The following is a 16,091-nucleotide window of genomic DNA, read 5'->3' on the forward strand; positions in this document are numbered from 1 at the left end:
AGTTCTTTCATAAGTAAAAGAAGCATCTTATCTAAAAGATATTTTTCCAATAGCACGGTGAAGTTGCTGTGCCCCCAAAAGGCTGAACCAAAAAGAAATAATGGCAAGTATCACTCAAGTTTTCCTATGAAAAAAATCTTTCTACATATATATGTAAGTATATATAATATATATATTTATGTGTTTAAATACATATAACCTGTCTATATAAAATATTTTTACAGATGAAACATATGTTCATTATTTTTAAAAATGGAAATACTGCAGAACTGAGAGGGAGGAAATCACCTGCATCTGACTGCATAGAAATAACCCACTCTAAGAATTTTCATGTACGTCCTTCCATTCTTTTTTTCTGTTTATATATTTTTCTCCATTTTTATTTAGTTATTTAATTTTGATTGGAGTATAGTTGATTTACAATGCTGTACTAGTTTCTGCTGTACAGCAAAGTGAATCAGTTATACATATACATATAGCTACTCTTTTTTAGATTCTTTTCCCATATAGGTGATTACAGAGTATTAAGTAGAGCTCCCTGTGCTATACAGTAGGTTTTTATTAGTTATCTCTCTTATATATAGTACTGTGTATATGTCAGTCCCAATCTCCCAATTTATCCCTCCCCACCCCTTACCCCCTTGGGAAACATAAGTTTGTTTTCTACATCTGTGACTATTTCTGTTTTGTAAAAAAGTTCACGTGTACCACTTTTTTAGATTCCACACACAAGTGATTTTTTTCCCATTTTGAACACCTATTTCTATGAGTTTTAACACATGCATATATTGTGTTACCCCCACCAAAATCAGGGTACACAATATTATCACTCCCCAAATTCCCTCATTATCCCTTTGTAGTCAAACCTTCCCTCACCCCTAATCCCTGGAACTAGCAAGCACTTGTCTGTCACTATAGCTTTGGGTTTTGGGAAATGTCATATAAATGGAATCATAGAGTCTGTAACCTTTTGAGATTGGCTTCTTTCACTCAGTGTGTATAAGATCTATCCAAGATGTTGTATGTATCAACAGCTCGGTACTTTTTATTCCTAAGTAGTATTCCATTGTACAAATGTACCATGGTTTGTTTATGTATTTACAGATTGAAAGACATTTGGTTGTTTCTAATTCTGGTGATTGTGAATAGAGCTGTTATAAATATTTATGTACAAATTGTTGTGTGAATGAAAGTTTTCATTTCTCTAGACTTTAAATACGTAGGAGTGGGTTTCCTGAGTCATATGGTAAGTGTATGTTTACTTCGTAAGAAACTGCCAAACTGTTTGCCATAGTGGCTGTATCATTTTGCATTCCCAACAGCAATATGTGAGGTTTCCAGATGTTCTACATCCTGGTCAACAGTTGGTATTATCAGTGCATTTAATTTTAGCCATTCTGATGGGTGTGTAATGGTATCTCATCATGGTTTTAATTTGCATTTTCCTATTGGATACTGATGTTGAACGCATGTGCTTATTTGCAAGTCACACACCCTCTTTGATAAAGTGTCTCTTCAAGCCTTTCATCATTTTTTAATTGGGTTGTTTGTTTTCTTCCTGTTGAGTTTGGAGAGTTCTTTATGTTGAAATCAAGTCCTTTGTCGGCCAGGTGGTTTACAAATATTTTCTCCCAGTCGATAGTCTGTCTTTTCATTCTGTCAACAGTGTGTATATATTTTCTAAAAACAAAACTGAAATCAGAAGGGGCATGCTGTTTTATAATATACTTTTTTCATTTAGCAATGTATCTTAAAGATCTTTCCATGTTATTACTTCTTCTCAATATAACTTTTATGGCTGTACAGTATTCCCTTGCATGGGTGTACTACTGTAATTTATTTAACAAACTCTTCTGTTGAACATTTAGGTTGTTTTTAAATTTTTTACTTTTAAAAACATTACACTGGTGAACATCCTTAGAGCTAAATCTTTTCACATTCTAACTATTTCTCTAGGACAGATCCTGAGAAGCAGAATTATTCTTTCATATTATATACATTTTAAAGGCTTTAAAAAAAATACACAATGCAAACTGTCCTCCGAAAAGGATATTTAAGTCTCATGATCAGATATGAAATCACATGGGGCACTATCATTGCTTGTTAACTTTGCTTCCTTGGTAGCTTAAAAAAAAAGTATGTCTTTTTTCTAATATGTTATCCTTTCATTACAAATAATGCTGAATATTTATTTAAATGTTTTTTGCTATTTGTATATCTTTGTGTGTGTGTGTGAAGTGTCTCTTCATGTATACTTTTTTATGGGGTAGTTCATCTTTTTCTTATTGTTCTATAATAACTACATTTTATTGCAAATGTTTTCCCCCGGTTTTATTTCAATGTACCTTAATTGTGCAGGCCCCTTTTGAGTCCTTGTTCAAATCCTTGTAAATCAAAGATCCATCAGTGTTAGGGTTGCTGGATTTGGCAAATAAAAACAAACAACAAATACTTTTTAAATAAATATGCTCCAGATAGACATGGGACATATGTACTTATACTAAAAATTATCTGAAGTGTAAAGGTAACTGGGCACCCTGTATCTTACCTGCAACCCTAGCTAAGAGTCAAAACTACATGGAACATGGCCGAACTGCGTGTTGGGTTCTAAAGTCAGCACAATTGGCAAAAATCGTATAAGGCTGAAAGTGCCTTTAAAAGTCCTTTAAGTAGCTCTCTGGAAAGTTCAGAATGCATGCCTTCTACCTTATATGGTAATTCTTATGCTCCATGACATTAAGAACCTCTCAGGAATAGGAGAAAAGTCCCTGGGCAGATGGCTGGTCATTAAAACCATTTCCCTCTCGTGTCAGTAGGTACGGGGAGGAAAAAGAGGAGGATGTTAAAGTGCTCCTGTCTGCCTACAGGCTTTTTCTGCTTTGTATCAGTCTTCTAAAATGTTTAAACAAGTGGTTATTGGTAGTTGTGGTGACTCAACAAGATTCAATAGTGAGGTTCATCCCACATGGGTATTATTTTCTAAAGTTAGTGCTCAAGAAAACATGACCACACTGTGACTCCATTGAATTGTTTTTATACAGTTACCCTTCAATCCACACTCCCCAACTCCCTCAGTCCACATTTTATTTTCAGTAAACATTCTAACCCCAAGTTACTCAAATATTTTTCTTGTGGGGGAACTTGTATATTTTGGATCATTCAGCAGCTACTTAAGAGTAATCATGGTGACAGGCCTCATATGGTTTGTTGGGCAATTATGTCGTGTTTCCTGCACCCTTTCTCTTTATTTCCCTTCCTGGACATTTTTTCTGAAAACTTTTTCCAACATTTTATTTTAGGGAACTATACCTAGTGATACTCAGAAGTTTCAAATCAATCATTAGTCAGGAGTCCAAAGCAAAATGAACAGAAGGATGTATTTATTTCTCTCAAACACAATTCACAAATGACATTCAAATCTCATTTATTTCTAGCATATTTAAAACATTCCGATGAAATAAAAAATTTGTAATCCGTGCCAAAGTTCATTTTAATAGGATTTGACCTGTAGTAAAAGACATTGTCATATTGTCTCCTGTCCTCTTCATTTATATGTATATCTATAATATACATATAATATATATTCAATATATTTCCATTAATACGTGTATAAAAATGTTCACTCAGGTTGTTTCACATATTAGATATATTGCTTTCATTGGTTAATACTGTCTAAATACGCTGAACTTCTTTAATTTCAATTCCCAAATCCAACACGGTATAAAAGAATTACATGGCTCTTCTCATATTGCTAAGGCTTCTGGAAAATCTTATTCACTTTTGAAGAGATTGGCAAGTCAAGGAGCAACTCAAACATTTACAAATAAATATATATACATATATACACATACATAAATATATAGGTACACAGATATACATACACAGAAACATATGTATATGTATACATATATATTTAACTTTTTATCATGGAAAATTTGAAATGCATAAAATAGAGAGAAGGGTACCCTCCTGTGCCCCACACCCAACTTCAATCATTGCCAACTTTTTCACAATGTTATTCGCAATAATGATATTTTCCAATTTTAGTATATGTGCTGCTGAAGCAAGCACATAATAATGATTTTTTTTTTTTGCCGCGTTGGGTCTTTGTTGCTGCACATGGGCTTTCTCTAGTTGTGGTGAGCAGGGGCTACTCTTCACTGAGGTGTGTGGGCTTCTCATTGTGGTGGCTTCTCCTGTTGCAGAGCACGGGCTCTAGGCACGCGGCTTCAGTAGTTGTGGCACGCGGACTCAGCAGCGGTGGCTCGCGGGCTCTAGAGCACAGGCTCAGTAGTTGTGGCGCGTGGGCTTAGTTGCTCCGCGGCATGTGGGATCTTCCCGGACCAGGGATCAAACCCGTGTCCCCTGTATTGGCAGGCGGATTCTTAATCACTGTGCCACCAGGGAAGTCCACAATAATTACATCTTTTAATAAGCTTTTTTTCAAGTATAACATACAGAAAAGTGCACAGATCATAAGTGTGTAGCTCTATGAACTAATAAAAGGTGACTGCACCCAGGTAACCACCACGCAGGTGAGGCTATAGAATGTTACCAGCACTGCAGCAGCCCTACCACATGCCCACCTAATCACTACCTCTTTATAGATCCCAAAAGGTAACCACTACCCTGACTTCTAGCATCATAGATTAGTTTTGCCTGTTTTTGAACTTTATGTAAATGGAATCATACAAGTATTCTCATTGTCTTTCTTTTACTTAATATGTTTCTGAGACTAAAACACCTTGTTGTGTTTAACAGTGATTTGTCTTCATTGCTGTGTAGTATTCTACGGTAGAACTATACTACACTATGTTTATCCATTCTACTGTAGATGGACATTAGAGTTCTATCTTGGTGAACACATCTACTGGTGAATGTAAATAGGCATTTAGATCTAGGAGTGAAATTTCTGGGTTATAGAATATGTGTGCGAAACAACTTTCCACCAATTTGCATGCCCACTGGCAGTGGATGAGCATTTCAGTTGTTCCACAGCCCTGTTAACACTTGATATTGTCGGTTTTTAAATTTTAGCTCTTCTGCTGTGGGTGTAGCCGTATCTCATTGAGGTTTAATTTGCAATTTCCTCATGATTAATGAGGTTGAACATTTTTTTTTGTTGTTGTTTCTTTGCGGTACGCGGGCCTCACCGTTGTGGCCTCTCCCGTGGTGGAGCATAGGCTCCACACACGCAGGCTCAGCGGCCGTGGCTCACGGGCCCAGCCTCTCCGCGGCATGTGGGATCCTCCCAGACCGGGGCACGAACCCGCGTCCCCTGCATCGGCAGGCGGACTCTCAACCACTGCGCCACCAGGGAAGCCCCATGTTTTCATTTTTGTTGACCATTGGCTATCTAGTCTTCTGATGTATCTGTTTTATCTCTTGCCCATTTTTCTACTTAGTTGTCTTTCATAAGCGTTCTTATGTACTGGATAGGAAACTTTTGATGGTTATATGCATAGCAACTATTGCTAAATTGCATTTAAAAGATGCAGGGTCATGAAAGAAAGCAAACAACTAGAGTACTAATATTGTTCACTTGCTTCACTTACGAGATGAAATGAACTATTTAAAAATCCATAAAAATTATCACAATCTGAGTTTGAGGTTAGGGTTTACCCAGTGGCCTAATATTTTTCACAGAAGTTTCAGGAAAAAGGCAAATATATCTAATGACACAGAGGAGTGAATGGGTGGCTAGTTTATCCAGACAAAGTGCCCACCAGATGGCATTATCTTGGTGAAAAAGTGCAAAGCAGCCCCTGACAGGAGGAGTTGGCCTGGTAATCACAGGTAGGCCTTGTTGAGTATAAACAATTTCACAGAACATGAACATCAGCAAGTCCTCTCTGATCATGTTCAAGACAAAACAGGAGCCCTCTGTAATTATGTCTAAACAACAGGCAAAACCCTGAACATTGTCCAAACCGCAAAATGACCAAACGTCCCTCTACTCTGGCTAAGAGTAATGCCTGCTGTTTCTTTACCAGTTATATAACTTTAGCCTCAGTCTAGTCTGCCCTCCTTCTAGATAAGACTTATTAAGATATCCAGTCTTAAGAATTACCACTGCTTCCTGGCAGCATCCAACCCAGAGCCAAACTCCACTTCTTTAAACACTCCCCAAGATCATGCAGCAAAAGCCCCCAATCCTATAATGAGTCTCCTTCTAACACCGTCTTACTGAGACACCCCATGGTTCCCCATGGTGTGTATCCTTCCTCACTGTATCAGGCAATAAAGTCGACTAGTGATATACCTAACCACTAGTCACGTGGTTCCTGGTGTGTTCCTGGTGTTCTTTGGTTGGAGGGCATTGACATTGGGGAACTCAGGATAATCCAATAGCCTGCGACTATTTACTTGTCAGGACACTAAAAAGAGGCCTATCTCTAGGGTGAATTTATACTAGCCACAGACACTGAAATGATGGATAAATAATTAATTAATAATTTTAAAGAAACCCGGAGGAGTCAGAAAAAAGCCCATCTATAGAGACCAAAAGTAGATTAGTGTTCCCTGGAGCTGTATGTGGAAAGGGGGATAAATGTTAAAAGTCCTCTTATTTGGGGTGATGTTCTAAACCGTATTATGGCGATGGCTGCGTAACTCAGTCAATTTGCTAAAACTCATTGAATTGTATACTTAAAGTGAGTGAATCACGTGGTATATAAATTATACCTCAGTATAGTTGTTAAAACAACAATTCCAGGGGAGAACAGCTACATGAATCCAGCAAACATTCTCTCTGTAATCAAACTACATGACAAGTGCATTGTAAGCAGAAAGTTGGTTGGGACATAAATTCAGAGCAAGTCGAATTGGCTATATGATTAGAATACCTCCATTTACATCACAGAGCTACAACCACGGCAGATGTGGAGTCTTTATACTTTAGTGTTTGCCTCTGTGGCTTTCGTTTTCCCAGGTTCTGCTGGCCAAATAATCCCTCTTCTGGTTACAACTCCTACTTTTAGCCTACAAATCATGTTGTCCTGGAACCATTTTTCATCTTAAAACTTAAGATACCTTGGCTCTGAACTACCATGAGTTGTGTTTACAGCCTCAGGGCCAATTTTATTTGCAAGTTTCAGTGTTTAGAATGGGAGGGAAGAGGACAATGGTTGACTTTTTGTCCCTTGGACTATCACAATTTTATATAAGAAATAGAATGGCAATCAGGTCATTTTTATCTTCTAAAAAAATCACTACAGGCACACAACAAGCAGAGTACAGCTGTCCTTCCTACAATGTGACACAGGAGGGTTGCCAGATTAAATATATGCATTTCCCATGGAATATTTGGGACGTACAAAGACTAAAAAATTATTCATTGTTCATCTGAAATTAAAATTTAACTGAGCATCCTATATTTCACTTGCGAGTAAAGACACAGAAGACGTGGGAAATGAAGAAAAACACACTGTCCAAATAACTTTGGCGTAAAGGGGTGGAAGAAACAAACGCCAGATTGTTAACAGCCTTAAATCGGAGCCAGCAAATGCTACCTGTAGCAGCGGAAAGGAGAAAATCTTATCCCTCAAGTTTTACAGCCGAGTCACAAGTATTAGTACTGGGAGAAAGGGAGCGTCACAGTCAAGGGAAGGATGGAAGCAAAACTTCATTTCCTCCTAGTTTGGAACTAGAATCCCCACTCAGCCTTTCTGCGTGGCAGCGCCCAGGGTAAAAGCGCCCACAAGGAAGGGATTCCATTTTGCGGCCCCGCTGAGGAGCGCAGCGATTTTCCCACCCCAGTGCCAGGACACCTGGCGGACAGCTGGGCCAGGTAACCGAGAGAACCCGGGGCCAGGACGGATCCGGAAGTAAGGAGTTCGCTCCGCCCCGCGGCCGAGCCCCGCCCCTCGTGCCCTCCCACTAGGCCCCGCCTTGCGGGATGACGTGTCTGAACTCTGGAGGCGGAAGCGGGAAGAGGTCGCCGGGGTAGGAGCTGGCGAGGTGTGGCTGGTTGGACTTGCGCACGCGCGATTCGCGCAGTGGGCGGACCGGATTGCTCCTGGAGTCCGGTGACCATTTTTATTGAGGAAGACTCCACTTCTCCGGGTTTTTGCTGATGCTGAGCTCGGCCGATAGAGGCGGCGGCTTGGTTTGGAAGGAAGATTAGGGACCACCCGCCCTTAGACATACCCACTGCAGCGGGCTCGGTCTCAATGAGTGGCCGTTTGACTGCGGGCAGTCAGTCCCCCTTCTTTCCTCTGTGAATAGAGGCAGTTAAACGCGTGTGGAAAACCTCAGGTTTACTGCGGCGCTGAAAGTCCGCGATTCTAAATTCAGATCTAGAATTTATGGGGTCCGGCCAGTACCAGTCCTGTAGTGCTTTGCGGTTACTTGCCCTTCACGTGCCAGACGCTGCTCTAGGCTTGGGGTTGTAGAGAAGAGGTCCTTACTCCCATGGGGTTTACGTGTAAACAGAGAGTGAGACAGTAAACAAATAACCACGTTAATTCCAGGTAGTGATAAGTACTGTGGGGTGCCAGGGTTAAGCAGAAGAGTGGACTTGAGGGCTTTAAAGATCTTATGAGATCGCTGTTGTCAAGAGTGGAACCTGAGAGGCTATAGCAGTAAGTACTAGAGCAAGAGAAGTAAGATTTTGGCTTGGACTAGGGGGTAGCTGTGGATATGGCAAGTATTGAAAGGATTTAGTCTAGTTTAGCGGCCAGCGAGCACAACTTGTTGAAGGACTGTATGTGGGGAGTGAGGGAAACAGAAATTTAGGTTACCTCCCAGGTTTTTGGCCTGAGAAGCAGGCGGGCAGTGGTGCCCATTTTCTGCTTTGTGGAACACTGGAGGAGGAAAAGGTTGGGATGGGAGCGGTGAGATAGTGAAGGTAAGTATTTAGTGGCGCCAGATAACTAGAAGATAGCGAACAAAAATGTTAATTGTCTTACCCCTTTCCTTTCTAAATGGAGAGAACATTGCTTCCTCTTTTTTTTTTTTTTTTTTTGCGGTACGCGGGCCTCTCACTGCTGTGGCCTCTCCCGTTGCGGAGCACAGGCTCCGGACGCGCAGGCTCCGGACGCACAGGCTCAGCGGCCGTGGCTCACGGGCCCAGCCGCTCCGCGGCATGGGGGATCTTCCCGGACCCGCGCCCCCTGCATCAGCAGGCGGACTCTCAACCACTGCGCCACCAGGGAAGCCCTGCTTCCTCTTATTCTGTTGGAAATCTCTATGAGTTCAAGTATAGGATATTACAAATTCTTTTCCCTGGCCCAAGTAAGTTCAGCAAATATGCTAGTTGATTTGCTCGAGGGGGAAGTGGCCTAGACACAATACCACTGCTCAGGCCCCCCTCACCTGCCTACCCACCCTCACCCCCGATTGGGTTATAAAAATGGCTGCCTTTCCTCTGCCCAGCATTTAATGTGCACCCCCCCCACCCTTAAACTTCACAAGAAACTAAAGAAGATGGACATCCTTTTCTCTCTGCTTCCCAGTTCTCCCCTATTATCTGGGACTTGGTGTATTAACTTGCTCAAGGTCCACATAACTAGATAGTAGTGTTCCAAAGCTGGAGTTCATAGTGCAAACTACCTTTGCAAGGAAGAATTCCTTCATTGTTCTGGTTACGCCACAGGGTAGAACAGTGGGTCTTAGCCTTTTTTTTTGCAGGGTCATAGATTTCTTTGAAAACTTAATAAATGTTATAAACTTTCCAGGGGGAAATGTACAGATCCCCACAAGAATTTAGATAGGATTGCACGGGTCTCCACATTTTTCTGAATTGTCCACTTAGCAAACTTGCCAATTCTTTTTTTATAAAATAACTTTATGAAAGTTTAGTTTTATTTATTTATTAAATTTATTTATTTATTTATTTTTGGTTACATTGGGTCTTCGTTGCTGCGCACAGGTTTCCTCTAGTTGTGGCGAGCGGGGGCTAGTCTTCGTTGCGGCGAGCAGGCTTCTCATTGTGGTGGCTTCTCTTGTGGCCGAGCACAGGCTCTAGGCACATGGGCTTCAGTAGTTGTGGCACACGGGCTCCATAGTTCTGGCTCACGGTCTCTAGAGCACAGGCTCAGCATTTGTGGTGCACCAGCTTAGTTGCTCTGCAGTGTGTGGGATCTTCCCGGACCAGGGTTCGACCCCGTGTCCCCTGCACTGGCAAGCGGATTCTTAACCACTGCACCACCAGGGAAGTCCTGACTTGCCAATTCTTGAATTCTGAGCAGGAGGTAGTTCTGGGTTATGATTCCTTGCTTATGTACTCTAAGTTGGTGCCCTCTTCTGCAGATTCGATTGAACTCTAAAGCTCAGAGGAATTGACTTTATAAAGACTGTTGCCCACCAGTCCAGTTCTACAAGGATCAAGCTATTCGCTACTGCAGTCAGTCGTGTACCAACAGTGCACCCTGAGGGGAATTCAGGATGGAGGAAAAAACAGGAATGTTCTGTGCTTTATATACTGGCCCTGGATAGTTAAGATGCATATCTAAGGAATAATTTCAGTGAACTCAGATTCTTGCATATTCTCATACATACAAAAGCACTAAAACCTTTAACTTGAGATGTCTGTTCTCTGTGTTTAGCAGTAACCATTTGATGTTGGCCTACCTGTTTTTTTCCAGCCAAAAAACTCCTATATATCCTGGCTCCTCCCTTACCTCTTCAGAACAGTTCCTCAGAGCTATCTGAGAGGCGGTCTCCTGTGCTATGGTCCTCAGTAAAGTCCCCGAATAAAATTTAACTCACATCTTTTATGTTGTGTGTTTTCCTTTGTCACGAAAAGCAAGTTTCTCCTTGAAAAATACTCAAAATACACCACACAAACACACACAAGTACGTCTGTGCATATACAAACGGACATCGCATCACTTCAATAGGAAAAGTGACAGAAACTTGCCCAGGGATGATCATACCAGATTTCTATTTTGCTGGAACTACATTTCTCACTGGGCTCTCAGGTGTGCTCCTGTCTTCCTTTGCAAAGAAATGTCAACACTCCCTTCTCCTATTTGTCTACTGCCATTTCCCCCCCCACCTCATTTCCACTCACCTCTTTAAAGAGATCTTGTTTAGTCTATGCAAACAATCACTGTCCCACGCAAGAATGAGCCACCGCATCCAATGCTGGGAACCTGTCCGTGCACACACCTCTGAGTAGCTGTCTATTTGAAGATTTGTGGCTAGTTCCTCCCCACTGGTTTCCTTATCCTGCACCCAACCGTCTCCCAAACTTCTCCTTCCCTCTACCAACTCAGCCTTCATCAGCAAGTACTTTTTGGAGCACCACCTCTGTAATAGGGGCTGGTGTGCCTTGGGCACTGTAGTGAGGAAACCGCGGAAACCCGGGGCAAGGCAGCAAGCACGGGGCGCTGGGCAAGTGAGACGCTCCACGACGCCCCAAGGGGGCTCTAGATCGGAATTTGGAAAAGAACGCGAGCGCTGGACCCTCTCCCGCGGCAAACACCCCAGCCGACCCGCTGAAAACCTGGCAAGTGGATTTCCTCCACTCTCCCTCCCGGAAACTCCTCGGGGCGCTTGCGGCCGCTCTCACTGAGCATGTGCAGGCGGCGCTGCGCATGCTCCGTCGAGGTCCGCTTCGGAGTCTGTTGCGGAACCCGCGGTGTCTCCTCGCGCAACCGGAACTATCCGTCGCGGGGCCGGCCTGGCTCAGCTCCGGCGGCCTGGTTGTCGTCTCCGAGTCTCCCCGTCCCTCCTTCCCTCTTCACCCCCCGCGGCTCTGCTGCCCTTTCCCCGAAACAGCCGTTATGAGCGCGAGGCTGCCGGCGCCGTCTCCACCTCGGTGGCAGTTGCTGCTGTCGCTGCTCCTGCTGGGGGCGGCCCCGGGCCCGCGTCGGAGCGCCGCCTTCTACTTGCCCGGCCTGGCGCCCGTCAACTTCTGCGAGGAAGAAAAAAAGAGCGACGAGTGCAAGGTGGGTGCGGCCTGGCGGACCCCCCGGTGCACAGTCGGAAGAGGAAGCCTCCCCCTGCCGGGGGGAGCCGGCGTCCCAAGGGAAGGGGGCGTAGCAGTGGGTGCGGTTGGGTGTCCCCAGAAGCGCGTGGGGTTGGCCGCGCTGTGGGGCGCAGGCTCTGGAACGGCCTCCGTACCGGGGTAGAGTCTGGCGGACTCGGCGGGCCAGGTAGCACGAGCAGGTGGGTTCAGTTTTCCCGGAATAGGGACTGTGTGTGTACGGCGCTCGCTTGGCGTTGGAGGCGTGCAGGTCAGCGAGCGTTCCACGGGCGAGTGTCCGCTCACAGCCCCGTGTCCCGCCTCCAAGGAAGGGGACGGCCAGGTCTTCCAGTAACTTGTAATTTCATTGCTTCCCGTTTTCTACTTTTCTGGAACCCTGGTTGGTTTTGAGGACTTGTTCTTTCTAGGACTTCGGTGTTTTAACCTCACGGTTAGCAGTCGCTTCCTTGTTTGTGGAATTTAACACCCAGAACCGCGTAAGCTGCATTAATAAGGAGTTGCTGTGATGATTGAGACAGTTAATGTCTACCATTTAAGTGTAAAAAAATTTTTTAATATGCAAAAAATATATAAGATTCCACTAGTTTCTCTGAGATTGTTTTAAACACTTTAAAGGAGCAGACAACAGGAGAAACCAGCGTTTTCTGCCCTTCCTAGGGCAGATCTTGAAAACTTTGATCTCTTACAGCCTTAAACTCAAGGTTTTCAGTTTAACCACTAAGTAAAAGAGACGTAGGTAACCTGCTTTTAGGTTATTAGGTAGAGGGCAGGAAAGTATACATACACAGTTATTTTAGGTTGCTAAAACTTACCCTTTGGGGCGCAGGAAACTCTTTGAAACCGTTAATACTTTTAACAGTTCAAATAATCGTTTAGCAAACTTTTACAGTCTATAAGTAGGCTTATTTACTAAGCTTGGTTTTTTTAAGCTGGGGTTTATTACTGCTAGCTTTACTATAGTTGTGAATTTTGAGCTTATTTTAGGGCACTGAAGAAGCTATTAAACTTTTCGTGGCATTTTAGAGTGTTTAAAAACTTGGATCTCTAAAAATGTCTAAGGATCTTTCAGGTGTCCTCACATCAACAGTTAATGCTTGAATACTGTAACTCTCGTACCTTGCAGTGCAAGAAATTTTCACTCTTTGAGAGTTCTGACTGAAAGAAAATAGTGCTTCCAAGTGGAAGAGAGAGCAAGTCTCACAAGCACACAGGTTTTTCCATTAAATATTTTAGTAATCAGCCTTTAAAACTGAGTATTTGGCCTTTAAATTTAACAGCAATCATATATTGTCTAACTAGTGCCTTAGACACAAAAAAGATATTTCTGTCTCCTAGGAACCTCAAAGGTCATAAGCTTATGACAGATTATCAAAATCTGGTATGTTATAAAAGATGGCTGTCCAAAGTGCTCTAAAACACAAATAAGGAAACATCTGTGGATTGGAGTCTTCAGGGAAAGCTACAGAGAGGAAGTGACATTGGAGATGGATTTCAGACATGAGTATGAGTGAAATTTACAGGTGGTCTGCTAGTTAGATTATTTTGTTTCCTCAACAGGTCCTTCTTTAGGTAGTTACTTTTTAGTTAACTTTTGATTAATTTCAGGGAGTCCTTTTGGATTTTTAGTTTTCACAGGTATAGGGATAAAACAGGCAAAACAGATCATTTTTCTGAAATGTTTGGATTTCATCTTTGTTGCCAGCTGCTTTCACATTTTGGTCAGTGGAAACAGATCTTAGACCAGTAGAAAGAGGAACTTTTAGCAGTTTTTCCCTATAATTTGACTAACTGGTGTAGGGAATTTTTTTTTTTTTTATTTTTTGTGGTACGCGGGCCTCTCACTGTTGTGGCCTCTCCCGTTGCGGAGCACAGGCTCCAGACACACAGGCTCAGCGGCCATGGCTCACGGGCCCAGCCGCTCCGCGGCATGTGGGATCTTCCCAGACCGGGGCACGAACACGTGTCCCCTGCATCGGCAGGCGGATTCTCAACCACTGTGCCACCAGGGAAGCCCTGGTGTAGGGAATTTGAAGTACATTTTAATTTTTCTTCTCTTTGCTTCTCAAAGGAGAAAAACAGTAAACAGTTTAAATTTTCATTACTTCAGTCAGGGTATTAATATTTTTTTTCTCATCCATTCCAATTTGTTAAGGAAGACAGTCTTGTCTACACTGTCAGAAAAGTTGAAAGGACTTATTTTAAAAATTGGAAATGGGAGTTGTGAAATGGGAATAATTATTTCCAGAGATGCTTTTAGGTTAGGGAATCAGGAGTTGGATGAATTGAGTAAGTCATTGATACTATTTCTATCAGTTTTTCCATCTGTAAGATAGAGATAATTATATTTGCTTACCATATATTCCCCTTGAAAGATATTTTGCCTTTCCTGGAGGGAAAGTACAATATTTATCATTGTTGCAATATTATACAATATTCATAAGTGTAAAGATGAACCAAGTTTATCTTCATAAGTGTAATTTATGGAATATAGTCTTTACATATCCTGTGAAGTCCATGTCCTGCATTTAGCTCACCATGTATGTTGAGAGACAATCAAAAGAACCCTGAGGATTTGGTCATTTTCTCCTCTCAAAATTATTTTATGTTCAATTTACTGGCATAGAAACAGGAGTACAGTGAACATACAGTCATATTCATATTCCTCTGACTTCTGATTTATGATCTTCATTAGCCTTTATAAACAGTGTGACTGTTCTGTGCCTTTTTTTTTTTTTTAAGCTTGCTATCATTACAGGTACATTTATATCAACATAGTGCACATTTTCATTGACTATACAGTATTTCATTGTGGTATTACAATACTATGGTTTGCTTAGCTGTTTCTTGCTTGTAGGGCATTTAGATTGGTCCCGATTTTTCTCCGTTGTAAATAACTTTGCTAGAATGTATTTAGCAGGAATTCATTGCATATTCACAAATTACTAGGTCAAAGGCAAGAAGCAATTTTATAGCTCTATTTAATATCACCAGGTTTCTTTGAAGAAACGTAGGTTTGATTTACAATGCCATTAGCTGAATGATTCCATTTATCAATTTAACAGCTATGTGATGGTACCTAAAACATTTTTTAATGCTGCATTGCTTTTGTTGCTGTTGAGGTTTCTCTTTCAATTCTCTTCTCTTATTTGTCTTATTTTGTTAGTTTTTTCAAACCACAGTATTAAAGAATTGAACCATGGTATTCCTTTCTGCTAGCATTTTACTTTCTTAAGCTCAGGGGATAATATGTTGACTGCAGTAAGCAGAATAAGGCCTGGTCAGAAGTGAAATAGATAAATGTGAAGTTACCTTTAAAGAGACTGAGTCTTAAGTGTGCTAAGTGGCATTCTAATGGCTGATAACTGAAGGTTAGTGAGCACGTCACCCTTGCTGCCTTTTTTTTTTTTTTTTTTTTTTTTTTTTGTGGTATGCGGGCCTCTCACTGTTGTGGCCTCTCCCGTTGCGGAGCACAGGCTCCGGACACGCAGGCCTAGCGGCCATGGCTCACGGGCTTAGTTGCTCCGCGGCATGTGGGATCTTCCCGGACCAGGGCACGAACCGGTGTCTCCTGCATCGGCAGGCGGATTCTCAACCACTGCGCCACCAGGGAAGCCCACCCTTGCTGCTTTTAACTTTCAAGCAATTATTTAATGGCTTGTCAACATGAACAACTAACTCTAGAAAACATTTGCCACTTTTTCACTGTTTGATGATGTGTGTGCACGGACAGATCATGTTCTTAGATGAAAGAGTAAGATTTTCATTCCTGTCCAGTAAGGAAAAATGACCAAATATACCCCCCTGGTGTTTAAAAAAAAAAAAAAGTTTAAATGGATTAGTTTAACAACTTTTGTATAAAAAAAAAAATCAGAATCACACTTTTAAATTTTCTTTCTCAGTAGTTACTTTTAGAAGCTTTTAATAAATTCTGTGTCTATTATTTTGGGAGCAGTTGCCTATAAATATGGAATTAGTCAAATTTAAGAAAACAATTCTAAACGTTGCTCTGAACATACACAAGAATGAATGTATTATTTACCTGTTTTAACTTGACCATAGAGATTTTGAAGATTTTGAAATAATTTAAAGAAAAAATATAATTTACACGTGTACCTAACAATATAATTGGTATATATTTATCGATATTTAGTTTCATGTT

At 41.8% G+C, this 16,091-nt stretch overlaps 1 protein-coding gene across 1 annotated transcript in view; it reads left to right on the forward strand.

The window, feature by feature from the left end:
* The first annotated feature begins 11,124 nt into the window (after window positions 1-11,124).
* The window catches only part of TM9SF2 (transmembrane 9 superfamily member 2), a 57,244-nt gene continuing 52,277 nt past the window's right edge, over window positions 11,125-16,091 (forward strand). The window contains exon 1 of the mRNA XM_059041967.2: window positions 11,125-11,894. Coding sequence (XP_058897950.1) covers window positions 11,541-11,894 — 354 coding nt within the window. The 5' untranslated portion in view covers window positions 11,125-11,540. The remainder of the gene's footprint in view (window positions 11,895-16,091) is intronic.

Source organism: Kogia breviceps, chromosome 16, assembly GCF_026419965.1.
Source record: "Kogia breviceps isolate mKogBre1 chromosome 16, mKogBre1 haplotype 1, whole genome shotgun sequence".
Lineage (NCBI taxonomy): Eukaryota > Metazoa > Chordata > Mammalia > Artiodactyla > Physeteridae > Kogia > Kogia breviceps.